The 25434-nt window shown below is 42.8% G+C and overlaps 2 protein-coding genes across 3 annotated transcripts in view; both read right to left on the bottom strand.

The window, feature by feature from the left end:
• Positions 1-15645, bottom strand: part of LOC121536846 (protein dopey-2) — a 52098-nt gene extending 36453 nt beyond the window's left edge. For both annotated transcript variants that reach the window (XM_041844442.2, XM_041844443.2), the window contains exon 1: positions 15425-15645. The gene's annotated coding sequence lies outside the window, so the exon portion shown is untranslated. The remainder of the gene's footprint in view (positions 1-15424) is intronic.
• A 3932-nt stretch (positions 15646-19577) lies between these two features.
• LOC121536847 (carbonyl reductase [NADPH] 1) lies at positions 19578-23245 on the bottom strand. The gene is made up of 4 exons (XM_041844444.2): positions 23068-23245; positions 21381-21669; positions 21046-21153; positions 19578-20158 (listed from the first exon to the last, which is right to left on the bottom strand). Exons 2-4 carry the CDS (start codon positions 21664-21666, stop codon positions 19683-19685), a joined length of 870 nt encoding a protein of 289 aa, XP_041700378.1. The 5' UTR covers positions 21667-21669; positions 23068-23245; the 3' UTR covers positions 19578-19682.
• Between the last annotated feature and the right edge of the window lie 2189 nt (positions 23246-25434).

The following is a 25434-nucleotide window of genomic DNA, read 5'->3' as shown; positions in this document are numbered from 1 at the left end:
TTCCTCCATTAACAGAACAACAGTGAGGAAGTACTATAAAACGTAATCCCTTAATCCATGGAAACAGGAGAGAACATGGTGCTGCTGAGCAACACTAACCAAGTCAGAGTAAATGTCAATGGCAAAGTAATCTACCAATACCTGCTCTACCCTAATCACTCTGGGGTATACTGGTATAGCAAGACTAACGCCTTGATCACACCTACAGCGTCATTGCGCAAAATGGTACGCAGCATCATCTGGATATGTGTGCAACAAAAGTCCAACATTCACCTTCTGCTACCATTTCTGTCAAGCTGTCTACGCATACAGTTTGACGCATTCCCTCGATATATCCAACGTATGCACCACACAGAACGCACTGCAACTGCCTCCGCCATGCAAAGCTGCAAGGCAAACGCAGCGTTCCATTGGAAATGAATGTACTTCTGGTGTACCAAAATGCAATGACGATCGAGGCGTGATACTGATATACCGGTCACCTGCCTACCCATAACCCCCTGCTCACATCCCAAGCTCAGACCCCATGTCCCTCCCCTCTATGTGTGTAATAGCCTAGCTCGCTGTGTCTCTTTGTGTGTCTGTGTTAGAGTGTGTGGATGGTGAGATCACAGGTACGCTCAACCAGTTGATTAAATTAGGGCTATCTCAAGTCAACATCTCTAATGGACTAGCTAGGGGCTGCTTGCTTGTTTGTTAGACATCCCTATAATTCTTTATCTGTCTCCTCGATAACATTGATGTGTGTCAGTGTGTTGAAATCCTGGAAACAAGCTGAGCAGACACACACATGTATTGATTTCTGTCTCTATACCTTTATCTCAGACAAGCTTAGGGAATTGTGAGGTAGTAAGAAGATGTTTGGTGATGTGTGATGTTGAAAGAGTAAGAAGAAAAAAAGAAGAGTGAGGTAGAAGGGTGCAGAAAGAAAGAAAAGAAAGAAAGGAAAGAAAGAAAGAGAAAGGGGAGAGAAGAAAGGAAGAAGAAAGAAAGAAAGAAAGAAAGAGAAAAGAAAGAAAAAGAAAAAAGAGAAAGAAAGAAAGAAAGAAAGAAAGAAAGAAGAAAAAGAAAGAAAGAAAAGAAAGAAAAGAAAAGAAAGAAAAGAAAGAAAAGAAAGAAAAGGAGACATTGGGAGCAGAATTATCACAGAGAGGGAAATCCAAACTGATGAGGCAGCAGAAGTGGCGTTGACAGACTTACATCATGTCCTCCTCGTCTCCTAGCCAATCATGCCTGACACACTCAGCCACTAAATCCTGCAAATCACTGCCAAACTCAATGCATTACACAGATTAATTGCAATTTACTGCTGTGGTACACACAAACACACACACGCACAACGCAGTAATTTCAGTATGACTGTAACATGTACAGTACCAGTCAAAGGTTTGGACACACCTACTCATTCAAGGGTTTTTCTTTATTTTTATTATTTTCTACATTGTAGAATAATAGTGAAGACATCAAAACTATGAAATAACACATTTGGAATCATGTAGTAACCAAAAAAGTGTTAAACAAATCAAAATATATTTTATATTTGAGATTCTTCAAATAGCCACCCTTTGCCTTGATGACAGCATTGCACACTCTTGGCATTCTCTAAACCAGCTTCAACTGGAATGCTTTTCCAACAGTCTTGAAGGGGTTCCACATATGCTGAGCACTTGTTGGCTGCTTTTCCTTCACTCTAATGTCCGACTCATCCCAAACCATCTCAATTGGGTTGAGGTCGGGGATTGTGGAGGCCAGGTAATCTGATGCAGCACTCCATCACTCTCCTTCTTGGTAAAATAGCCCTTACACAGCCTGGAGGTGTGTTGGGTCATTGTCCTGTTGAAAAACAAATTATAGTCCCACTAAGCGCAAACTAGATGGGATGGCGTATCGCTGCAGAATGCTGTGGTAGCCATGCTGGTTAAGTGTGCCTTGAATTCTAAATAAAATCACTGACAGTGTCACCAGCAAAGCACCCCCACACCATAACACCTCCTCCTCCATGCTTTACGGTGGGAACTACACATGCAGAGATAATCCGTTCACCCACACCGCGTCTCACAAAGACACATCTCAAATTTGGACTCCAGACCAAAGCACACATTTCCACCGGTCTAATGTCCATTGCTCGTGTTTCTTGGCCCAAACAGGTCTCTTCTTCTTATTGGTGTTCTTTAGTAGTGGTTTCTTTGCAGCAATTCGACCATGAAGGCCTGATTCACACAGTCCCCTCTGAACAGTTGATGTTGAGATGTGTCTGTGACTTGAACTCTGTGAAGCATTTATTTGGGCTACAATTTCTGAGGCGGGTGACTCTAATGAACTTATCCTCTGCAGCAGAGGTAACTCTGGGTCTTCCATTCCTGTGATGGTCCTCATGAGAGCCAGTTTCATCATAGCGCTTGATGATTTTGACGACTGCACCTGAAGAAACTTTCAAAAGTTCTTGAATTTTTCCGTATTCACTGACCTTCATGTCTTACAGCTTATTTGAGCAGTTCTTGCCATAATATGGACTTGGTCTTTTACCAAATAGGGCTATCTTCTGTATACCCCCCTACCTTGTCACAACACAACTAATTGGCTCAAACGCATTAACAAGGAAAGAAACTCCACAAATTAACTTTTAACAAGGCACACCTGTTAATTGAAATGCATTCCAGATGACTACCTCATGAAGCTGGTTGAGAGAATGCCAAGAGTGTGCAAAGCTGTCATCAAGGCAAAGGGTGGCTATTTGAAGAATCTCAAATATAAAATATATTTTGATTTGTTTGACACTTTTTTGGTTACTACATGATTCCATATGTGTTATTGGTAGGTGTGTCCAAACTTTTGACTGGTAGTATATGTGAACTGATTGACTAGCCTAGTCTGTTTAGCTCTGGCCAGATAACAGAACAGATAAGATGTGAATGAACCATTCTCTCACACAGCACTAGCCTTTAGACCTACCTTTAATACAAGCTACACTTTAATACAGATCCTGGATCAGAACCTCTCCTTTAAGAGGGTGGGTCAGTACTTTGCCTTTAAAAAAAGTCAGTCTCAGAACAGCTGCTGACGCATCCACAGATCTACAGTCAGATTCTCTCTTCTTTCCTTTGTCTCTCTCCCACCTTCTGCTAACATTTTAAATTCTGTCCTGACAGACACATAGGTAGGCAATGGGCATGTTCGAGCGGATCACTTTTTTGAAGGCTGTGAACATCGTTGGTCACCGCCTTTCAAAGTGTGTTGCATTATGGGGATAAAAGTTGTCGGACTTGTGCCTACAGGTCGACTGCATGAACTTTACAAAAATCGCGATCAAAGGTCATGAAGTTTTGACTGCAGTCCACTGCAAGTTTCTGCAGTTGCTCTTCACCAACTTCATCCTGCAGCCATCGCCTGCATTGTGGGAGGCTCTCTTGTTAACCAATCATTAGGGTGTTTTTTTTTTTACCCACGCGAACATGACCAAAGAGGTGACTAAAACAGTAACCAACTTTGCCACGATTAATGTATACAGTGGTATATGTACAAATGAATGTGGTATTTGAGGCACTCTCTCTCTCACCAATTTTTGTACACACATATCTTTTCAGTTTGTGAGTGTGTGATATGGGGTTTGGAGACATGTTCATTTCGTCATTATAAAGAAAAATTTTTATAAACAATGGCAACACTGCCATGTTGCACTGAGCCTCGCTGTTGGAAAACCGTATAAGTGTCCGTCTTTCGGCTGTCGCAGATGCACCTCCCCCGACTTTACTCCCCGACTTTCGTCTAGTCAGTTGCTTTTGCCTTACCACTCAAACAAGCCCAATGTGAACAGGTCAGGTCAGGTGCAGAAATACAGGCTGCTTTGCATCTAAAACAACCTCTAGCCTTTCAAGTGAGCTACTAACCCTATGCAAACACATCATAACTGTGTGGATACACAAATATCTTTACCATAACTGGTTTTAAACATATTAGCTTCTTAGAATATCTATCTAAGTCACAAAATTAATGTTTGAATTTAAACAAGGAAAATTAGATACTTAGGCCTGGAGCTACATCGTGTAAATACTCAAATACATTGCAGTTTAGCCCAAAGTTGCACCTTAACACAGAATAAGACCTGGAGTGGCCCGTCAGACACTCATTCTCCATCTCATGAACATGCTGATAGGGAGCCGCGAGCGCTCCTGTAGGCCTGCGACGTTTGCTCCTAAAAGGGGATGGGGTGGGGGAGGGGGATCATGATTAACCTGGCTGTTTCGTTGTGAGGAGTCTCATTCTGGTCACTTCAGGACAGGACAGTAGCAGGTCAGCTTCCCTCTGGAAATAATTCCTCCATTAACAGAACAACAGTGAGGAAGCGCTATAAAACTAAATCTCTGATCCATGGAAACAGGAGAGAACATGGTGCTGCTGAGCAACACTAACATGGCAGCCACTAACCAAGTCAAAGTAAGTGTCAATGACAAAGTACTCTGTCTGGGGTATACCTGTCACCTACCTACCCATAACCCCCTGCTCACATCCCAAGCTCAGACCCCATGTCCCTCCCATCTATAATGTGTAATAGCCTAGCTCTCTGTGTCTCTTCGTGTCTGTGTGTTAGAGGCTGTGTGTGGATGGTGAGATCACAGTACACTCAACCAGTTGATTAATTAGGGCTATCTCAGGTCAACATCTCTAATGGACAGGAGCTATTTTTCTGTCCATTATCGGTCTCCTCGACAACATTGATCGTCAGTGTGTTGAAATCCTGGAAACAAGCTGAGCAGACACACACATGGATTGATTTCTGTCTCTGTATCTGTTTGTCTCTATATCTTTATCTCAGACAAACTTAGGGATTTGGAGACAGAATGGAAGACAAAGACAGAGAGACAGATGGGAATCAGAGTTAGAGAGAGAAAATGAGAGAGAGAAAAAAGAGAGAGAGAGATAACTATAGGGAGAAGAATGATATCACGGAGAGGGGAATACAAGCTGATGAGTAAGCAGAAGTGGCGTTGACAGACTTACATAATTTCCTCCTCATCTCCTAGCCGACCATGCCTAACACACTTAGCCACTAAATCCTGCAAATCACTGCCAAACTCAATACATTACACAGATTAATTGTGATTTACTGATGCGGTACACACACACAGTCACAGACTGTTCACTCGGCTACCGTCCGACAGAGTCAGTACATCTGCATCAGTACCAAGACCGAGAGCCCAAAAAACTGCTTCAATTACCAGGCCATCAGACTGTTGAACAGCTTCTATTACCAGGCCATCAGACTGTTGAACAGCTTCTATTACCAGGCCATCAGACTGTTGAACAGCTTCCATTACCAGGCCATCAGACTGTTGAACAGCTTCTATTACCAGGCCACCAGACTGTTGAACAGCTTCTATTACCAGGCCACCAGACTGTTGAACAGCTTCTATTACCAGGCCATCAGACTGTTGAACAGCTTCTATTACCAGGCCATCAGACTGTTGAACAGCTTCTATTACCAGGCCACCAGACTGTTGAACAGCTTCTATTACCAGACCATCAGACTGTTGAACAGCTTCTATTACCAGACCATCAGACTGTTGAACAGCTTCTATTACCAGGCCATCAGACTGTTGAACAGCTTCTATTACCAGACCATCAGACTGTTGAACAGCCATCACTAGCTGTCTACCAGGTGATGCACTCACACTAGCAATCACACACACCTCATACTCATAAACACACGCACACAGCCAACACTGCTGTCCCATGTCATAGACATTGAACCACTTGACACTTCCCGTTTTACACAGAGTATTTACAATATGAATTCCCAACATAGCTCATTCTAATATTTCTACTACTATACTTTATATTTAGTTACATTTTAAATGTTAGTCATTTAGCAGACGATCTTATCCAGAGCGACTTACAGGAGCAGTTAGGGTTAAGTGCCTTGCTCAAGGGCACGTTCACAGATTTTTTTCACCTCAGGGATTCAAACCAGCAACCTTTCAGTTACAGGCCCAATGCTCTAACCGCTAGGCTACCCTGTTTATACACACACCACATATTTATTTATATACTGGATTCTTGACATAGCTCACTCTAATATATCTACTGCTGTACACATCATTCTTAGTATATCTTGTGTAAATTACTCCGGTGTATATACATATAGATTGCATTTGGATTATTGTTACGTTCTTCATTTCTTGTTTTTTTGCTGTTGTACTTGTCATTTATTTATATACACTACCGTTCAAAAGTTTGGGGTCACTTAGACATTTCCTTGTTTTCGAAAGAAAAGCAATTTTTTTGTCCATTAAAAGAACATAAAATTAATCAGAAACACAGTGTAGACATTGTTAATGTTGTAAATGGCTGTTGTAGCTGGAAACTGCAGATGTTTTATGGAATATCTACTTAGGCGTACGGAGGCCCATTATCAGCAACCATTAGTCCTGTGTTCCAATGGCACGTTGTGTTTGCTAATCCAAGTTTATCATTTTAAAAGGCTAATTGATCATTAGAAAACCCTTTTGCAATTATGTTAGCACAGCTGAAAACTGTTGTGCTGATTAAAGAAGCAATAAAACTGGCCTTCTTGAGACTAGTTGAGTATCTGGAGCATCAGCAATTGTGGGTTCGATTACAGGCTAAAAATGGCCAGAAACAAATAACTTTCTTCTGAAACTCGTCAGTCTATTCTTGTTCTGAGAAATGAAGGCTATTCCATGCGAGAAATTGCCAAGAAACTGAAGATCTCGTACAACGCTGTGTATTACTCCCTTCACAGAACAGCGCAAACTGGCTCTAACCAGAATAGAAAGAGGAGTGGGAGGCCCCAGTGCACAACTGAGCAAGAGGACAAATACATTAGAGTGTCTAGTTTGAGAAACAGACACCTCACAGGTCCTCAACTAGCAGCTTCATTAAATAGTACCCGCAAAACACCAGTCTCAATGTCAACAGTGAAGAGGCGACTCCGGGATGTTGACCTTCTAGGCATAGTTGCAAAGTAAAAGCCATATCTCAGACTGGCCGCTAAAAATAAAAGATTAAGATGGGCAAAAGAACACAGACACTGGACAGAGGAAGATTGGAAAAAAGTGTTATGGACAGACTAATCAAAGTTTAAGGTGTTCGGAAGAAGAACATTTGTGAGACGCAGACCAAATGAAAAGATGCTGGAGGAGTGCTTGATGCCATCTGTCAAGCATGGCGGAGGCAATATGATGGTTTGGGGGTGCTTTGGTGGTGGTAAAGTGGGAGATTTGTACAGGGTAAAAGGGATCTTGAAGAAGGAAGGCTATTACTCCATTTTGCAACGCCATGCCATACCCTGTGGACGGCGTTTGATTGGAGACAATTTCCTCCTACAACAGGACAATGACACAAAGCACAGCTCCAAACTATGCAAAAACTATTTAGGGAAGAAGCAGTCAGATGGTATTGTCTATAATGGAGTGGCCAGCACAGTCACCAGATCTCAACCCTATTGAGCTGTTGTGGGAGCAGCTTGACCATATTGGGACCAGGTGCGTAAGAAGTGCCCATCAAGCCAATCCAACTTGTGGGAGGTGCTTCAGGAAGCATGGGGTGAAATCTTTTCAGATTACCTCAACAAATTGACAACTAGAATGCCAAAGGTCTGCAAGGCTGTAATTGCTACAAATGGAGGATTCTTTGACGAAAGCAAAGTTTGAAGGACACAATCATTATTTCTAACCTTGTCAATGACTACATGTCCTATGCATTTTGCTATATTTCCTATTCAAACTCTTTTCATGTATGTTTTCATGGAAAACAAGGACATTTCTATGTGACCCCAAACTCTTGAACGGTAGTGTATATTTATAAATTTTTTCATTTTCATTATTTGTGTACTTGTTTGAAATTTTACTGTATTGTTAGGAGCTAGTAACATAAGCATTTCGCTGCACCCGTTATAACATCTTCTAAACTGTGTACACGACCAATACATTTGATTTTGACACACACACAACACAGTCAACCTGTAACCTATATGTGAACTGATTGTCTAGCTCTGGACAGAAAAGATGTGAATGGACCATTCTCTCACACAGCACTAGCCTTTAGAACTACCTTTAATACAAGCTACGCTTTAATACAGATCCTGGATCAGAACCTCTCCTTTAAAAGGTTCGGTCAGTACTTTTCCTTAAAGACAAAACGTACTGAAAAGACCAGTCTCAGAACAGCTGCTGACAAATCCACAGATCTACACAGTCAGATTCTCTCTTCTTTCCTTTCTGTCACTCTCCCACCTTCTGCTAATGTTGTAAGTTCTCTCCTGACAAACAAGTAGGTAGGCAATGTGAACAGGTCAGGTTAGGTGCAGAAATACAGACTGCTTTGCATATAGGAGAACCTCAATCTTGTCAAGTGACCTACTAACCCTATGCAAACATCTCTGTGTGGATACACAAATATCTTTCAAAAAATGTGTTATAAACATATTAGCTTCCTTGAATATTTATGAAATCACAAAATGCATGTTTGAATACAAAGAAGGACATGTCGATACTTAGGCCTGGAGCTACATCGTGTAAATACTCAAATACATAGCAGTTTAGCCCAAAGTTAAACTTCAACACAGAATAAAGCCTGGAGCGGCCCGTCAGACACTCATTCTCCATCTCATGAACATGCTGATAGGGAGCCGCGAGCGCTCCTGTAGGCCTGCAACGTTTGCTCCTGAAGGGGGGGGGACGGGGACTGTGTGTTTAGAGGGTGGACTCACAAAGAGCAAAGAGATATCGGTTACCAGATTGTGACACTATGAAACTGACTGTAATATAGCAGTATTGCATATGACTATGCCTTGTGAGACTTTTAATATGAATAGGACAGGCCAGAACTGCTAGGATGGGACAGACACTGCTGTTAAAGACTCAGTCATGGCAGAGCTATGGCTATGAATGTGACTCTATAGACCGGACAGCATTATGTAAGATTGCATGGCTATTTTATGGATCCCCATTAGCTGCTGCCAAGGCTTCACAGTCCCCGCTGTTCCATAAGGTGTTTTTTTAATCTGTTTTTTAAATCTAATTTTACTACATGCATCAGTTACTTGATGAGGAATAGAGTTCCATGTAGTCATGGCTCTATGTAGTACTGTGCGCTTCCCATAGTCTGTTCTGGACTTGGGGACTGTGAAGAGACCTCTGGTGGCATGTCTTGTGGGGTATGCATGGGTGACCGAGCTGTGCACCAGTAGCTCAAACAAACAGCTTGGTGCACTCAACATGTCAACACCTCTCATAAAACACAAGTAGTGATGAAGTCAATCTCTCCTCCACTTTGAGCCAGGAGAGATCGATATGCATATGATTAATATTAGCTCTCTGTGTACATCCAAGGGCCAGCCGTGCTGCACTGTTCTGAGCCAATTGCAATTTTCCTAAGTCTTTTTTGTGGCACCTAACCACATGACTGAACAGTAGTTCAGGTGTGACAAAACTAGGGCCTGTAGGACCTGCCTTGTTGATAGTGCTGTTAAGAAGGTAGAACAGCGCTTTATTATGGACATGCTTCTCCCCATCTTAGCTACTGTCGTATCAATATGTTTTGACCATGGCAGTTTACAATCCAGGGTTACTCCAAGCAGTTTAGTCACCTCAACTTGCTCAATTTCCACATTATTTATTACAAGATTTAGTTGACGTTTAGTGAATGATTTGTCCCAAATACAATGCTTTTAGTTTTATAAATATTTAGGACTAACTTATTCCTTGCCACCCACTCTAAAACTAACTGCAACTCTTTGTTAATTGTTGCAGTCATTTCAGTCACTGTAGTAGCTGACATGTATAGTGTTGAGTCATCCACATACATAGACACTCTGGCTTTACTCAAAGCCAGTGGCATGTCATTAGTAAGGATTGAAAAAAGTAATGGGCCTAGACAGCTGCCCTGGGGAATTCCTGATTCTACCTGGATTATGTTGGAGAGGCTTCCATTAAAGAACACCCTCTGTGTTCTGTTAGACAGGTAACTCTGTATCCACAATATAGCAGGTGGAGTAAAGCCATAACACATACGTTTTTCCAGCAGCAGACTATGATCGATAATGTCAAAAGCCGCACTGAAGTCTAACAAAACAGCCCCCACAATCTTTTTATCATCAATTTCTCTCAGCCAATCATCAGTCATTTGTGTAAGTGCTGTGCTTGTTGAATGTCCTTCTCTATAAGCATGCTGAAAGTTTGTTGTCAATTAGTTTACTGTAAAATAGCATTGTATCTGGTCAAACACCATTTTTTCCAATAGTTTACTAAGGGTTGGTAACAGGCTGATTGGTCGGCTATTTGAGCCAGTAAAGGGGGCTTTACTATTTTTAGGTAGCGGAATGACTTTTGCTTCCCTCCAAGCCTGGGGGCACACACATTCTAGTGGGCTTAAATTGAAAATATGGCAAATAGGAGTGGCAATATCGTCTGCTATTATCCTCAGTAATTTTCCATCCAAGTTGTCAGACCCCGGTGGCTTGTCATTGTTGATAGACAACAATCCTTTTTTCACCTCTTCCTCACTCACTTTAAGGAATTCAAAATTACAATGCTTGTCTTTCATAATTTGGTCAGATATACTTGGATGTGTAGTGTCAGCAGTTGTTGCTGGCATGTCATGCCTACGATTGCTAATCTTACCAATCAAAAAATTATTAAAGCAGTTGGCAATATCAGTTGGTTTTGTGATGAATGAGCCATCTGATTCAATGAATGATGGAGCTGAGTTTGCCTTTTTTCCAGAAATTTCATTTAAGGTGCTCCAAAGCTTTTTATTATCATTCTTTATGTCATTTATCTTTGTTTCATAGTGTAGTTTCTTCTTCTTTTTATTCAGTTTAGTCACATGATTTCTCAATTTGCAATATGATTGCCAATCGGTTGTGCAGCTTGACTTATTTGCCATTCCTTTTGCCTCATCCCTCTCAACCATACAATTTTTCAATCCACGGGGATTTAACAGTTTTTACAGTCATTTTCTTAATGGGTGCATGCTTTATTAGTAACTGGAATAAGCAATTTCATAAATGTGTCAAGTGCAGTGTCTGTTTGCTCCCCATTACACACCACGGACCAACATATATTCTTTACATCAACAACATAGGAATCACTTCAAAACGTATTGTATGACCTCATATACACAATATTAGGCCCAGCCTTTGGAACTTTGGTTTTCCTAGATATGGCTACTATATTGTGATCACTACATCCAATGGATTTGGATACTGCTTTCAAACAAATCTCTGCAGCATTAGTAAAGATATGATCAATACATGATGATGATTTAATTCCTGTACTGTTTATAACTACCCTGGTAGGTTGACTGATAACCTGAACCAGGTTGCAGGCACTGGTTACATTTTGAAACGTTCTCTTGAGTGGGCAGCCTGATGAAAGCCAGTCAATATTTGAATCACCCAGAAAGTATACCTCTATTGATATACATACATTATCAAGCATTTCACACATGTTATCCAGATACTGACTGTTAACACCTATAGCAGCTTCCCACCAGAATGGGCTTTAGATGAGGCAGATGAACCTGTAGCCATATTATTTCACCAGTATTTAACATGAGATCCTCTCTAATCTTCACAGGAATGTGGTTCTGAATATAAACAGCAACACCTCCACCATTGGCATTTCTATATTTTCTGTAGATGTTATAACCTTGTATTGCTACCACTGTATCAAAAGGTATTATCTAAGTGAGTTTCAGAGATAGTCAGAATATGAATGTCATCTGTTACAAGCAAATTATTGATTTCATGAACCTTGTTCCTTAAGCTACATATGTTAACGTGGGCTGTTTTGAGCACATTTCTTCTGGGATGCTTACTTGTTTTTATTGCTTTACTGGGAAGCTTAGCAGCAGTAGATGTGGTCATGTTCTTTATGTTAGTGCAGGGTGAGCTGCACACAGTGGCCTTCCTCCTCGGGCACACCGGCTCAGTGCTAACAGTATAAATCTGGTTCTTAGGCACATGATCACTGCATACAATAGCTGTAGCAGAGGCATTCAGGGCAGTTAGAGGGACATAAATTAGGTTACTTATATTGTGTCTACTGAGAGTGAGAAAGCAAATCAGGGATTTCCATATGTGTGTGTGTGTGTGTACAGTGAGGGAAAAAAGTATTTGATCTGATAAACAGGTGGCGAATCGCATCTCTGCATGTCTGGCAGACATATCAGTATGGATGACGGATCACCACCTCAAGCTGAACCCTGGCAAGACGGAGCTGCTCTTCCTCCCGGGGAAGGACTGCCCGTTCCATGATCTCGCCATCACGGTTGACAACTCCGTTGTGTCCTCCTCCCAGAGTGCGAAGAGCCTTGGCGTGACCCTGGACAACACCCTGTCGTTCTCCGCTAACATCAAGGCGGTGACCCGCTCCTGCAGGTTCATGCTCTACAACATTCGGAGAGTACGACCCTGCCTTACACAGGAAGCGGCACAGGTCCTAATCCAGGCACTTGTCATCTCCCGTCTGGATTACTGCAACTCGCTGTTGGCTGGCCTCCCTGCCTGTGCCATTAAACCCCTACAACTCATCCAGAATGCCGCAGCCCGTCTGGTGTTCAACCTTCCCAAGTTCTCTCACGTCACCCCCCTCCTCCGCACACTCCACTGGCTTCCAGTTGAAGCTCGCATCCGTTACAAGACCATGGTGCTTGCCTATGGAGCAGTGAGGGGAACGGCACCTCTGTACCTTCGGGCTCTGATCAGTCCCTACACCCAAACGAGGGCATTGCGTTCATCCACCTCTGGCCTGCTGGCTCCCCTTCCTCTGCGGAAGCATAGTTCCCGCTCAGCCCAGTCAAAACTGTTCGCTGCTCTGGCACCCCAATGGTGGAACAAGCTCCCTCACGACGCCAGGACAGCGGAGTCACTCACCACCTTCCGGAGACATTTGAAACCCCACCTCTTTAAGGAATACCTGGGATAGGATAAAGTAATCCTTCTACCCCCCCCAAAAAAAAATTTGTAAAGTGGTTATCCCACTGGCTATAGGGTGAATGCACCAATTTGTGAGTCGCTCTGGATAAGAGCGTCTGCTAAATGACGTAAATGTGCCCTTGAGCAAGGCACTTAACCCTAATTGCTCCTGTAAGTCGCTCTGGATAAGAGCGTCTGCTAAATGACTAAAATGTAAAATGTAAATGTAAATGATCAGTCTATACTTTTAATGGCAGGTTTATTTGAACAGCAGAATAACAACAGAAAAATCCAGAAAAACAAATGTCAAAAATGTTATAAATTGATTTGCATTTTAATGAGGGAAATAACTATTTGACCCCTCTGCAAAACATGTCTTAGTACTTGGTGGCAAAACCCTTGTTGGCAATCACAGAGGTCAGACGTTTCTTGTAGTTGGCCACCAGGTTTGCACACATCTCAGGAGGGATTTTGTTCCACTCCTCTTTGCAGATCTTCTCCAAGTCATTAAGGTTTTGAGGCTGACTTTTGGCAACTCAAACCTTCAGCTCCCTCCACAGATTTTCTATGGGATTAAGGTCTGGAGACTGGCTAGGCCACTCCAGGACCTCAATGTGCTTCTTCTTGAGCCACTCCTTTGTTGCCTTGGCCGTGTGTTTTGGGTCATTGTCATGCTGGAATACCCATCCACGACCCATTTTCAATGCCCTGGCTGAGGGAAAGAGGTTCTCGTCCCTTTGATGCGGTGAAGTTGTCCCCTTGGCAGAAAAACACACCCCAAAGCATAATGTTTCCACCTCCATGTTTGACGGTGGGGATGGTGTTCTTGGGGTCATAGGCAGCATTCCTCCTCCTCCAAACACGGCGAGTTGAGTTGATGCCAAAGAGCTTGATTTTGGTCTCATCTGACCACAACACTTTCACCCAGTTCTCCTCTGAATCATTCAGATGTTCATTGGCAAACTTCAGACGGCCCTGTATATGTGCTTTCTTGAGCAGGGGGACCTTGCGGGCGCTGCAGGATTTCAGTCCTTCACGGCGTAGTGTGTTACCAATTGTTTTCTTGGTGACTATGGTCCCAGCTGCTTTGAGATCATTGACAAGATCCTCCCGTGTAGTTCTGGGCTGATTCCTCACCGTTCTCATGATCATTGCAACTCCACAAGGTGAGATCTTGCATGGAGCGCCAGGCCGAGGGAGATTGACTGGTCTTTTGTGTTTCTTCCATTTGCGAATAATTGCACCAACTGTTGTCACCTTCTCACCAAGCTGCTTGGCGGTGGTCTTGTAGACCATTCCAGCCTTGTGTAGGTCTACAATCTTGTCCCTGACATCCTACGGTCTGTCTCTCAATCAGCATCTTTGACCGGATCTAAAGGACCCGGAACTCTCATGACATAATCTCAGAATCAGTCAGATGTTGTTGGCAATGCCGTAGGCTAGCTCCTGCTCTTTCAGCTAAATACTGTCGGTCTCTCGCTCAGCATCTTTGACAGGATCTAAAGGACCCGGAACTCACATGACATCATTTTAGAATCAGCATCATCCACTTGCTCTGCTGAAAATAACTCCTCAAATTCCACCACTTCCTCATCTTTCCAGTGGTGTTTATTTTGATTGTTTATTTTGTTCATTTTGAATCTCATTAGCTTTTTCAGAAGCAGCAGCTACTCTTCCTGGGGTCCACAAAAAACCCAAAACATGACAAGTAACAAAACACTGATACACAAGGACAGTCACAGAAATGTTATACACAACAAAACAGAAAAATTATACAAACAATATAACTAAAAAAGTATTAGTGTGTTTGTGTGTGTCCGCTTACAGTCCCCGCATTCCATGAGATGTTGTTTAATCAATTTTTTAAAGGTAATTTTGCTGTTTGCTTGAGAAATTGGAGATGGAAGGGAGTTCAATGCATGGCTCTGTATAATACTGTGCGTTGCAGTTAATTCGTTTTGGACTTGAGGACTGTGAAGAGACCCCTAGTGGCATGTCTTGTGGGGTATATATGGGTGTCTGAGTTTAACGTTATTTGATCATGCAGACAATCTGGAATTGTCATCGTCAACCCTCAACCAGGAAAGACTGGCATGCATGTTGTTGATGAAGCTGTGCAAAGCAACAATTTTGCAATAACTGAAATTGGATGGTTGTTGGTGTTGCAGAGAAACTGTAGGTCTTTGACAATTAAAAATATTGCCCACTCAGTCCATACAGTTGATTATGACAGCGGGTGGTCATCGCCACAAGACATGGCCCTAACTACAACCGTACATCATGTCCCTGTTGACCAACGAGTCAAAGGAATTAGTATAGTAGGCTACAACGCACCATATTTAGATCAAATTGATTCACAACAGGAAAACGTGAACTAGGGAGAAAACAGCAAATGAAAATGGAAAAACTGTGATTTCGACGTGCTATCACGTGGTGCGGTAAACAATAACATACAAGGTGCATCATATGGGTGCATCAATGACTCACCAACTGCAAAACAAGCTCCGGTTTGAGCTCTCAAATTTCCCTCAACCCCGGCAAAACGGCAACGGTTAACGGGTCTGGATGTAGCGTCCGTTCTGCTTGGAGAAACCGTCAACCTACCGTTCCGTCTAGAGTGCGTTTCCCATTCCCCCAATTTCTCTTGAGCAGATCCTACTAAACGCAAAGGGGTGGCATCCCCAAACTCAGCTGATTCAATGCACGCGAGCGGAGCTCGGAGAGCGCACTTCCTGCACTTCGGAGGGGGTGTGAATAGCTACGACCGCTTAGGACCAGTATTTATCTTCACAAGCTATAAAAGCCGCCCACAAAGTCACTTAAAAGTCTCATGAATAAGCGATTCAGCCGTGGTAGTTATACATGTTTCTTGCATTCAGCTTTCAAATCGGAAATTATTATTCTCTCGTCTCATTGCCACCCCCGGCTTTGGTACATTCCGAGATGTGCGATCTTTACAAACCTCTCGCGTCACCTTCAGGTATTGATCAAAGCTGGGAGGAAGAGGACTGACAAAATAACTGCAAACATGCTGTATGTTTAATCTGTTTACTTTTTATCTAGCAATCATTTTCATTACACTGAACAGTCATTTTTTAAACAATGAATTGAGATGTTAACTATTCAGTGCACATTAACCTATCCCCTGGCTCTGCAAACACTTCACAGTGCAGTAGATAGGCAACAAATGAAAGACAAATTACAATGGTTGTTTAATTGCTCTTTACTGATGTGGTTATTAAATGGTTATTATACAGCAATACCCATATGGTTTATTCACACACACACACACATATATATAACTGCCAAAATAATGGAAACACGAGTTAATGAGGGATAGGCCTACAAAGTATACTGAAAGCACTTCCACTCAGGTGTGTCTCCTGAGTTAATTAGGCAATGAACATTCTATCATGCTTAGGGTCATGTATAAAAATGCTGTGCAGGCCATTATTTTAGCCATAGGATGACAATGCCCCCCATCCAGTGGCGTAGGCAGAAATCAGTTGATGGCAGAAATCCGTTGATGGCACATAATAAACCATAGACCTATAATTAATAGACTATGGGACTAGAACATTATGCCCTGATATAGTCTAGCGGTTAAGAGCATTGGGCCAGTCACTGGTTCGAATCCCCAAGCCGACTAGGTGAAAAACCTGTCGATGTGCCCTTGAGCAAGGCACTTAACCATAATTGCTCCTGTAAGTCACTCTGGATAAGAGTGTCTGCTAAATGACTAAAATGTAAATATAACATTAATAATCACAATATGCAGCCATAGTCTATATAGACTAGAACAGTGGTCCAACCTTTTCTTAGTCGAGATCACTTTATGAGTCACTGGACTGATGGTCAGGTCTCAGCAGAGGGAGGGAGAGAGCGCGAGTCAAAGTGGAGAAGCGCGTTTCATGATTTCTGAAAGTGTTGAATAAAAACATTGTTGTAGTGCTGATCATTGTCTCTGAATGTACTGACACTCTTTAAGGCCCTTGATTAGATCAATGCAATCAGTGATTGATAGAGGGGGACTGGGGGCCCTTCATGGCGAAATCACTAATTTCAAATAACTTGGCAAACATCCTCTTCTACGCACGGTCTCTTTATTTATTTTTAACAGTGAGCTTTGTTTGGCCATTTTACTTGTTTTTGCTAGCCAAGTTGGCTAGTGAGTCTTAGCTAGCTAACAGTGAGTAGCCTATAGCCTAGCCAACACAGCAATAGCTACTGTTTACTGCACATGGTATCAGTACGAAGTGACACGTGCCAGAACCCAACCCTTATTTAGAAATTGACAAGTAAATAATCAAGCATAATTAAAATTCATTACATAGGCCTAAATTAAATTGATTTTACGTACAGCACTCGATTTTATGTAAGATGTCCTTGAGTGTCCTGAAAGGCATCTGCCAAATAAAATGTATTATTATTATTATTAATAATATACATCCCTTTCGATGTCCCACCCTCTCCGTACTGCTTGCTATGAATTCTATCTGATGGTGTATGCATGTTTAGGCCAGTGCTTGACTTGAACTGAAATAAGTGTCGGTACTCATTTTGGGTGCCGGTACTATTTACAGTCAGGTCCATAAATATTTGACATTGACCAAGTTATTATTTTAGCTGTCTACCACAGCATATTGGAGTTGGAATTAAATAATGAATATGAGCTTCAGCTTTAATTTGAAGGTATTTACATCCAAATCGGGTGAACGGTGTAGGAATTACATCACTTTTTATATGTGGTCCCCCCCTTTTTAAGGGACCAAAAGTAATCGGACAATTGGCTGCTTAGCTGTTCCATGGCCAGGTGTGTGTTATTCCCTCATTAGTTAATTTACAAGTAAGCAGATAAAAGCTCTAGAGTTGATGGCATTTGCATTTGGAATCTGTTGCTGTTAACCCTCAATATGAAGTCCAAAGAGCTGTCACTGGCAATGAAGCAAGCCATCATTAGGCTTAAAAATCTAAACAAACCCATCAGAGAGATAGCAAAAACATTAGGTGTGGCCAAATCAACTATTTGGTACATTCTTAAAAAGAAAGAACGCACTGGTGAGCTTAGGAACACCAAAAGGCCCGTAAGACCACGGAAAACAACTGTGGTGGATGACAGAATAATTATTTCCCTGGTGAAACCCTTTCACAACAGTTGGCCAGATCAAGAACACCCTACAGGAGGTAGGCGTATCTGTGTCAAAGTCAACAATCAAGAGAAGACTTCACTAGAGTAAATACAGAGGGTTTACCACAAGATGTAAACCATTGGTAAGCCTCAAAAACAGGAAGACCAGATTAGAGTTTGCCAAAAAACATCTAAAAAAGCCTGTACAGTTCTGGAACAACATCCTATTGTCAGATGAGACAAAGATCAACTTGTAGCAGAATGATGGGAAGAGAAGAGTATGGAGAAGGGAAGGAACTGCTCATGATCCGAAGCATACCACCTCATCTGTGAAGCATGGTGGAGGTAGTGTAATGGCGTGGGCATGTATGGCTGCCAATGGAACTGGTTCCCTTGTATTTATTGATGATGTGACTGCTGACAAAAGCAGCAGGATGAATTCTGAAGTGTTTAGGGCTATACTATCTGCTCAGATTCAGCCAAATGCTTAAAACCTCATTGTACCGCGCTTCACAGTGCAGATGGACAATGACCCGAAGCATACTGCGAAAGCAACCCAATACTTTTTTAAGGCAAAGAAATTGAATGTTCTGTAATGGCCAAGTCAATCACCTAACCTGAATCCAATTGAGCATGCATTTCACTTGCTGAAGGCAAAACTGAAGGCAAAACGCCCTAAGAACAAGCAGGAACTGAAGACAGCTGCACTAAAGGCTTGGCAGAGCATCACCAGGGAAGAAACCCAGCATCTGGTGATGCCTATGGGTTCCAGTGCTAAAACTCACATTTTAATTTATGATTATGTTAGTTTGTCCAATTACTTTTGAGCCCCTAAAATTGGGGGTCTGTGTATAAAAATGGCAGTAATTCCTAAACGGTTCATACAACAATTTTGACAAAACCCTTAAATTAAAGATGAACGTCTACACTTAAAGCACATCTTGATTGTTTCCTTTCAAATCCATTGTGGTGGCGTACGGAGCCAAAGTGATGCAAATTGTGTCACTGTCCAAATACTTATGGACCTGAATGTATATTTAGGTGCTCCTGAATACTTCTGTGCTAATATTCTATAGAAGGTGAAGAAGAAAATGTGAGGTGCCGGTACTCAGTTCCGGTGAGCTCCTGCCCAAGTCAAGTACTGTGCTTAGGTAAAAAGACAAATAATGTCCCATTTGGAAAATATAATATTTTTTTTGCTCAACCTGATTGGGTGGGCCTGTGCCCACCCAGGCCCACCAGTGCCTACGCCACTGCCCCCATCCACAGGGCAGGAGTGGTCACTGAATGGTTTGATGAGCATGAAAACGATGTAAACCATATGCCGTCTCAGTCACCAGATCTCAACCCAATTGAACACTTATGGGAGATTCTGGATCGGCGCCTGAGCATTTTCCACCACCATCAACAAAACACAAAATAATGGAATTTCTCGTGGAAGAATGGTGTCACATCCCTCCAATAGAGTTCCAGACACTTGTAGAATCTATGCCAAGGTGCATTGAAGCTGTTCTGGCTCGCGGTGGGCCAACATCCTATTAAGACACTTTATGTTGCTGTTTCCTTTATTTTGGCAGTTATTGTATATATTATAGCAGCAGATGAAACGGTCCTAAGTTAGGATCCCACATCCATTGTTGCACCTGTTGGTGACCCCGCCCACACCTGTACCTGTCTATCCACCACAAACTCCCCCTGGGGCTCCTGTGTTGCTGGAGGCAACAGCGCCAGGTACACAGGTGTGTCAGCCCCCTCCGCAGGCGTCTTGGTCCCGTTGGGATAGGTCATGTCAGACTTCACCCAGCCCGGGCAGCAGGAATTTATCAGAATCCCTCTCTGGGGCGTCTCTCTTCTTAGCCTGCGGGCCTGGATCCGGGTAAGTGCCATCAGGCCTATTTTGGACACCCCATAGACAGAATTTGGCCAGCCCTTGTTGATGTGGTCTCCAGCTTTGGCCTCGGCAACAAAGCTCTTCATTAGAGCCACTAGCTCCTCCTCTGTGATGTCATCGCTGCAGAGCCTGGCCTGGAGGTCCGGAGAACACATATAGAGGGTGATATAGCCCACGATGCTGGCAACATTCACTATCCTCCCTATAATAGACAGACACAGACAGACAGTTAAGTTTAAGGAAAAAATCATATGGCGATTAATTAAGTGATAATGCCAGAGAAGCCGGTGTTTGGAGGATATATTGGCATGGGTGTTGTTAGGCCTCGAGACGAAGTCGAGATAATGTCTAGATGCTTTTTAGCCAGAATAACAGCAATGTAGCTGCATTTACATTTGTTTAAGCTGTTTTCTAGTGACATTTATTTGGATACATCCATAACAATGAGCTAATGAGGTGCAATTTCGCATAGCATAGAAAATGTGCTCACTCGTCAGGACACTGTTGTTCAGAGGAGCTAGCTAACAACGCAGCTAACACAATCACTTCAAACTGAAGCTGGAAAGACTGCAAACTAGCTGCACTTCGTTTCGTTTGACCTTTTTTTCAATGTATATTTCTTTGTATATATCCATAAAAATAATGTCAGCTGATTCATGATTTCGACTGGCTGAGAAACATTGCCTACCTGTCTGTCTCCTCCCAACTCCCGACATGTTCATTACTATGGGACAGCTGGACATCGAATTTGAATATTGAAACAATGTTGCAAATGTCGGAAAGACAGACAGCAAGGTTTGTACAAATCTCCACTGTTGAAAACGAAATGTTAGTCTAAAAGAAATGTGAGATAATGTCTGGATGCTTTTTATAGTGGAGATCAAGTTTATAAATTGCTTGGCTGGGCTGATGAGACAGTAGATTGCGCAGTCAGATGGAACAGAGTAAATAGGCATTTTAAGGTCATAGATTTAGCCGGTGGGAACTTGTGGAATAGACACCGGCTGGAATGTGGTATTAACCAATCAGCATTCAGGATTAGACCCACCCGTTGTATAATAAATAATAATCACTGAAATAAGGGCTTACCATCTTTCTTCAGGAGAGGGAGAAATTCATTGCACATGTCTCTTGTGGCGAAGAAGTTGGTTTGGAGAATGCGTTCTGCTTGGCTGCCGAAGGATGCAGGGTCACCTCCTGGACATAGAGGGAGCTATTAGTTCACTTTAAATGCCACTGCATCCAAGGCCAGCTAACACACAATACTCTATTCACAGGGTTTCCCAAACTCAGTCCTGGAGCCACGTTTTGTTTTTTGCCCTAGCACTACACAGCTGATTCAAATAACCAACTCATCATCAAGCTTTGATTATTTGAATCAGCTGTGTATTGCTAGTGTGTCATAGACATTAATGTGTAGTTACGTTTTGGGACAATGCCTGCGTTGTTGATCAGCACATCCAGACCCCCGTACTCCTTCATGAAATGCTGCCGTGCCGCCTGGATGCTGACCGGGTCTGTGATGTCCAGCTGGAGGAGTCTGGGCTTGAGTCCCTCCCTCTGCAGATCCTCCACAACCACGGCCCCCCTCTGGACGTCCCGGGCACTCAGATACACATCCCCTTTAAAACCCTGGCACAACGCCTGCACTATGGCTAACCCCAGACCCCGCGTGGAGCCAGTGACCAGAACCACCTGTGGACCAGACATCACCTCAGAGAGAGAGAAAAATCAAAAGCTATAGATTCGGAAAGCTATAGAGCAGGGGTATTCAAATCTTACCCTACGAGGTCTGGAGTACTGCAGTTTTTCTGTTCTACCTGATAATGAATCGCACACAACTGGTTTCACAGGTCTAAATCAGTCCCTGATTAGAGGGGAAGAATTTAAAACAAATCTATGGAGTTGGCTTCAAGGTCCAGATTTGAATTTGAGGGCTAGTCTGAGCTACCTGTAAACATACAATTCACAACACATTAACATGTGTTTAACATGTCGCCAATATAAATTAAAGGTATGTTGCTCCAGCCCAGGGCTAGCATACCCAATTCAACTAATAAAGGTGGTAGTTTAATCATTTGTTTTAGTGCTGGCTTTAAAATATATTTGAAAAATCCATCATATCCACATAATCTAAACATACAGTGCATTCGAAAGGATTCAGACCCCTTGACTTTTTCCACATTTTGTTACGTTACAGCCTTATTCTAAAATAGATTTTTTTTATGCATCAATCTACACACAATACCCCATAATGACAGTAAAAGGCACATTACAGCCCACTTGGAGTTTGCCAAAAGGCACCTAAAGACTCTCAGACCATGAGAAACAAGATTCTCTGGTCTGATGAAACCAAGATTTAACTCTTTGGCCTGAATGCCAAGCGTCACGTCTGGAGGAAACCTGGCACTGTCCCTACGGTGAATCATGGTGGTGGCAGCATCAGCACAGAGAGATCCTTGATGAAAACCTGCTCCAGAGCGCTCAGGACCTCAGACTGGGACGAAGGTTCACCTTCCAACAGGTGAACGACCCTATCCACACAGCCAAGACAACGCAGGAGTCTCTGAATGTCCTTGAGTAGCCCAGCCAAAGCCCGGACTTGAACCCAATTGAACATCTCTGGAGACCTGAAAATAGCTGTGCAGCGACGCTCCCCATTCCAACCTGACAGAGCTTGAGAGGATCTGCAGAGAATGGGAGAAACTCCCCAAATACAGGTGTGCCAAGCTTGTAGCGTCCTACCCAAGAAGACTCAAGGCTGTAATCGCTGCCAAAGGTGCTTCAACAAAGCACTGAGTAAAGGGTCTGAATACTTACAGAAATGTAATATTTCAGTTTATTTTATACATTTCCAAAACTTTCTAAAAACCTGTTTTTGCTTTGTCATTATGGGATATTGTGTGTAGATTGATGAGGGAAAAAAAACAATTTAATCAATTTTAGAATAAGGCTGTAACGTAACAAAATGTGGAAAAAGTCAAGGGTTCTGAATATTTCCGAATGCACTGTACATTAAAATGTAATTCCCTGAGCAATTTAAACAGTGCAGGCTACAAATAACTTACACCAGTGAATAAATAATTGTTTATATTGAGATGTATCACTTACCAGTACAGATGTAAAACTGTTACAAAGTAGTATGGAGCACACCACCGGCTTTGCAGCTAGCACAGTTTGGATTGATACACCTAGAGATGGCAGAGCATATTCTCTTTAACGAACGAAGAGGTCTAGAATCTGACAAGATTTCACCCTACCTTTTCAGCTAACAAGCTCGTACTGTTTCTCCCTAATCTTCTTCCTCATTCCTTCCTCCCCTCCCCCCTCTTACCCCCTCCTCCACCCCCAACCTCTCTTATAAACCAAAAGTGGGAATTTTATCTCAAAATAAAGATACATTAGTAATCCATTATGAACAGCAATTTCCAGTATCTTTCAACACAATAATGGTCAGAGAAGTAGAAGCCCTGCCCGTGAGCATATTTCTTCAAGATGCTGGTCATGACAGGAAGGAACAACTGAGATCAAGATTCAAGACATAACATGCAGCATATGTTTCTACTTCTATATGGCCATGTATGGTGATGTTTTGGCTCAATCTGGTTTATTGCATGTTGCAACAGGTAGACACCACCCAGCACAGAACATGTCTAACTGGCCTCTTGGAGACAGGCCCTTTATATGCTAATCAGACAGCACCCAAATGTTCTCTAAACACCAGCCCGAGAAGCTTGTAGGAAGTCAAAACAAAAGGCAGCGACTTTGCCAACTGCTACAAAATCACACAGTGTTCATTTAATATCATCAATACAATGCAAGCGTGAATAATCAGTGTACTCAGTGTTTGTAGTTGTACCTCCAGTCTGGCATCAATCACTATCAACAGATATGAGAATAATCCATAACATTCAGCTTTAAATCATGACCATCAACATGCACCTAAAGACTCTCAGACCATGAGAAACAAGATTCTCTGGTCTGATGAAACCAAGATTGAACCCTTTGGCCTGAATGCCAAGCGTCACGTCTAGAGGAAACCTGGCACCATCCCTACAGTGAAGCATGGTGGTGCCAGCATCATGCTGTGGGGATGTTTTTCAGCGGCAGGGACTGGGAGACTAGTCAGGACCAAGGCAAAGATGAACAGAACAAAGTACAGAGAGATCCTTGATGAAAACCTGCTCCACAGCGCTCAGGACCTCAGACTGGGGCGAAGGTTCACCTTCCAAAAGGACAACGACCCTAAGCACACAGCCAAGACAATGCAGGAGTGGCTTCGGGACAAGTCTCTGCATGTCCTTGAGTGGACCAGCAAGAGCCCGGACATGAACAACTCTGGAGAGACCTGAAAATAGCTGTGCAGCAACGCTCCCCATCCAACCTGACAGAGCTTGAGAGGATCTGCAGAGAAGAATGGGAGAAACTCCCCAAATACAGGTGTGCAAAGCTTGTAGCGTCATACCCAAGAAGACTCGATGCTGTAATCGTTTCAACAAAGTACTGAGTAAAGGGTCTGAATAGTTATGTAAATGTAATATTTCCATTTTGTATTTGTAATAAATTTGCTAAAATTTATAAAAACCAGTTTTTGCTTTGTCACTATGGGGTGTTGTGTTTAGATTGAGGAGAAAAAAAAACTATTTCATCCATTTTAGAATAAGGCTGTTACCAGTGGCTACCCGTCATTCAGCCCAGAAGTACACGGGAGGATCTTGTCAATGATCACCAAGAAAACAATTGGTAACACACTACGCCGTGAAGGACTGAAATCCTGCAGCGCCCGCAAGGTCCCCCTGCTCAAGAAAGCACATATACAGGCCGTCTGACGTTTGCCAATGAACATCTGAATGATTCAGAGGAGAACTGGGTGAAAGTGTTGTGGTCAGATGAGACCAAAATCGAGCTCTTTGGCATCAACTCAACTCAACTTGGAGGAGGAGGAATGCTGCCTATGACCCCAAGAACACCATCCCCACCGACAAACATGGAGGTGGAAACATTATGCTTTTGGGGTGTTTTTCTGCTAAGGGGATAGGACAACTTCACCGCATCAAAGGGACGATGGACGGGGCCATGTACCGTCAAATCTTGGGTGAGAACCTCCTTCCCTCAGCCAGGGCATTGAAAATGGGTCGTGGATGGGTATTCCAGCATGACAATGACCCAAAACACACGGCCAAGGCAACAAAGGAGTGGCTCAAGAAGAAGCACATTAAGGTCCTGGAGTGGCCTAGCCAGTCTCCAGACCTTAATCCCATACAAAATCTGTGGAGGGAGCTGAAGGTTCGAGTTGCCAAACGTCAGCCTTGAAACCTTAATGACTTGGAGAAGATCTGCAAAGAGGAGTGGGACAAAATCCCTTCTGAGATGTGTGCAAACCTGGTGGCCAACTATAAGAAACGTCTGACCTCTGTGATTGCCAACAAGGGTTTTGCCACCAAGTACTAAGTCATGTTTTGCAGAGGAGTCAAATAC

This window comes from Coregonus clupeaformis, chromosome 23 (genome assembly GCF_020615455.1).
Source record: "Coregonus clupeaformis isolate EN_2021a chromosome 23, ASM2061545v1, whole genome shotgun sequence".
Taxonomy (NCBI): domain Eukaryota; kingdom Metazoa; phylum Chordata; class Actinopteri; order Salmoniformes; family Salmonidae; genus Coregonus; species Coregonus clupeaformis.
The sequence above is the reverse complement of the archived record's forward strand: the minus strand, read 5'-3'. Positions and strand labels throughout refer to the sequence as shown.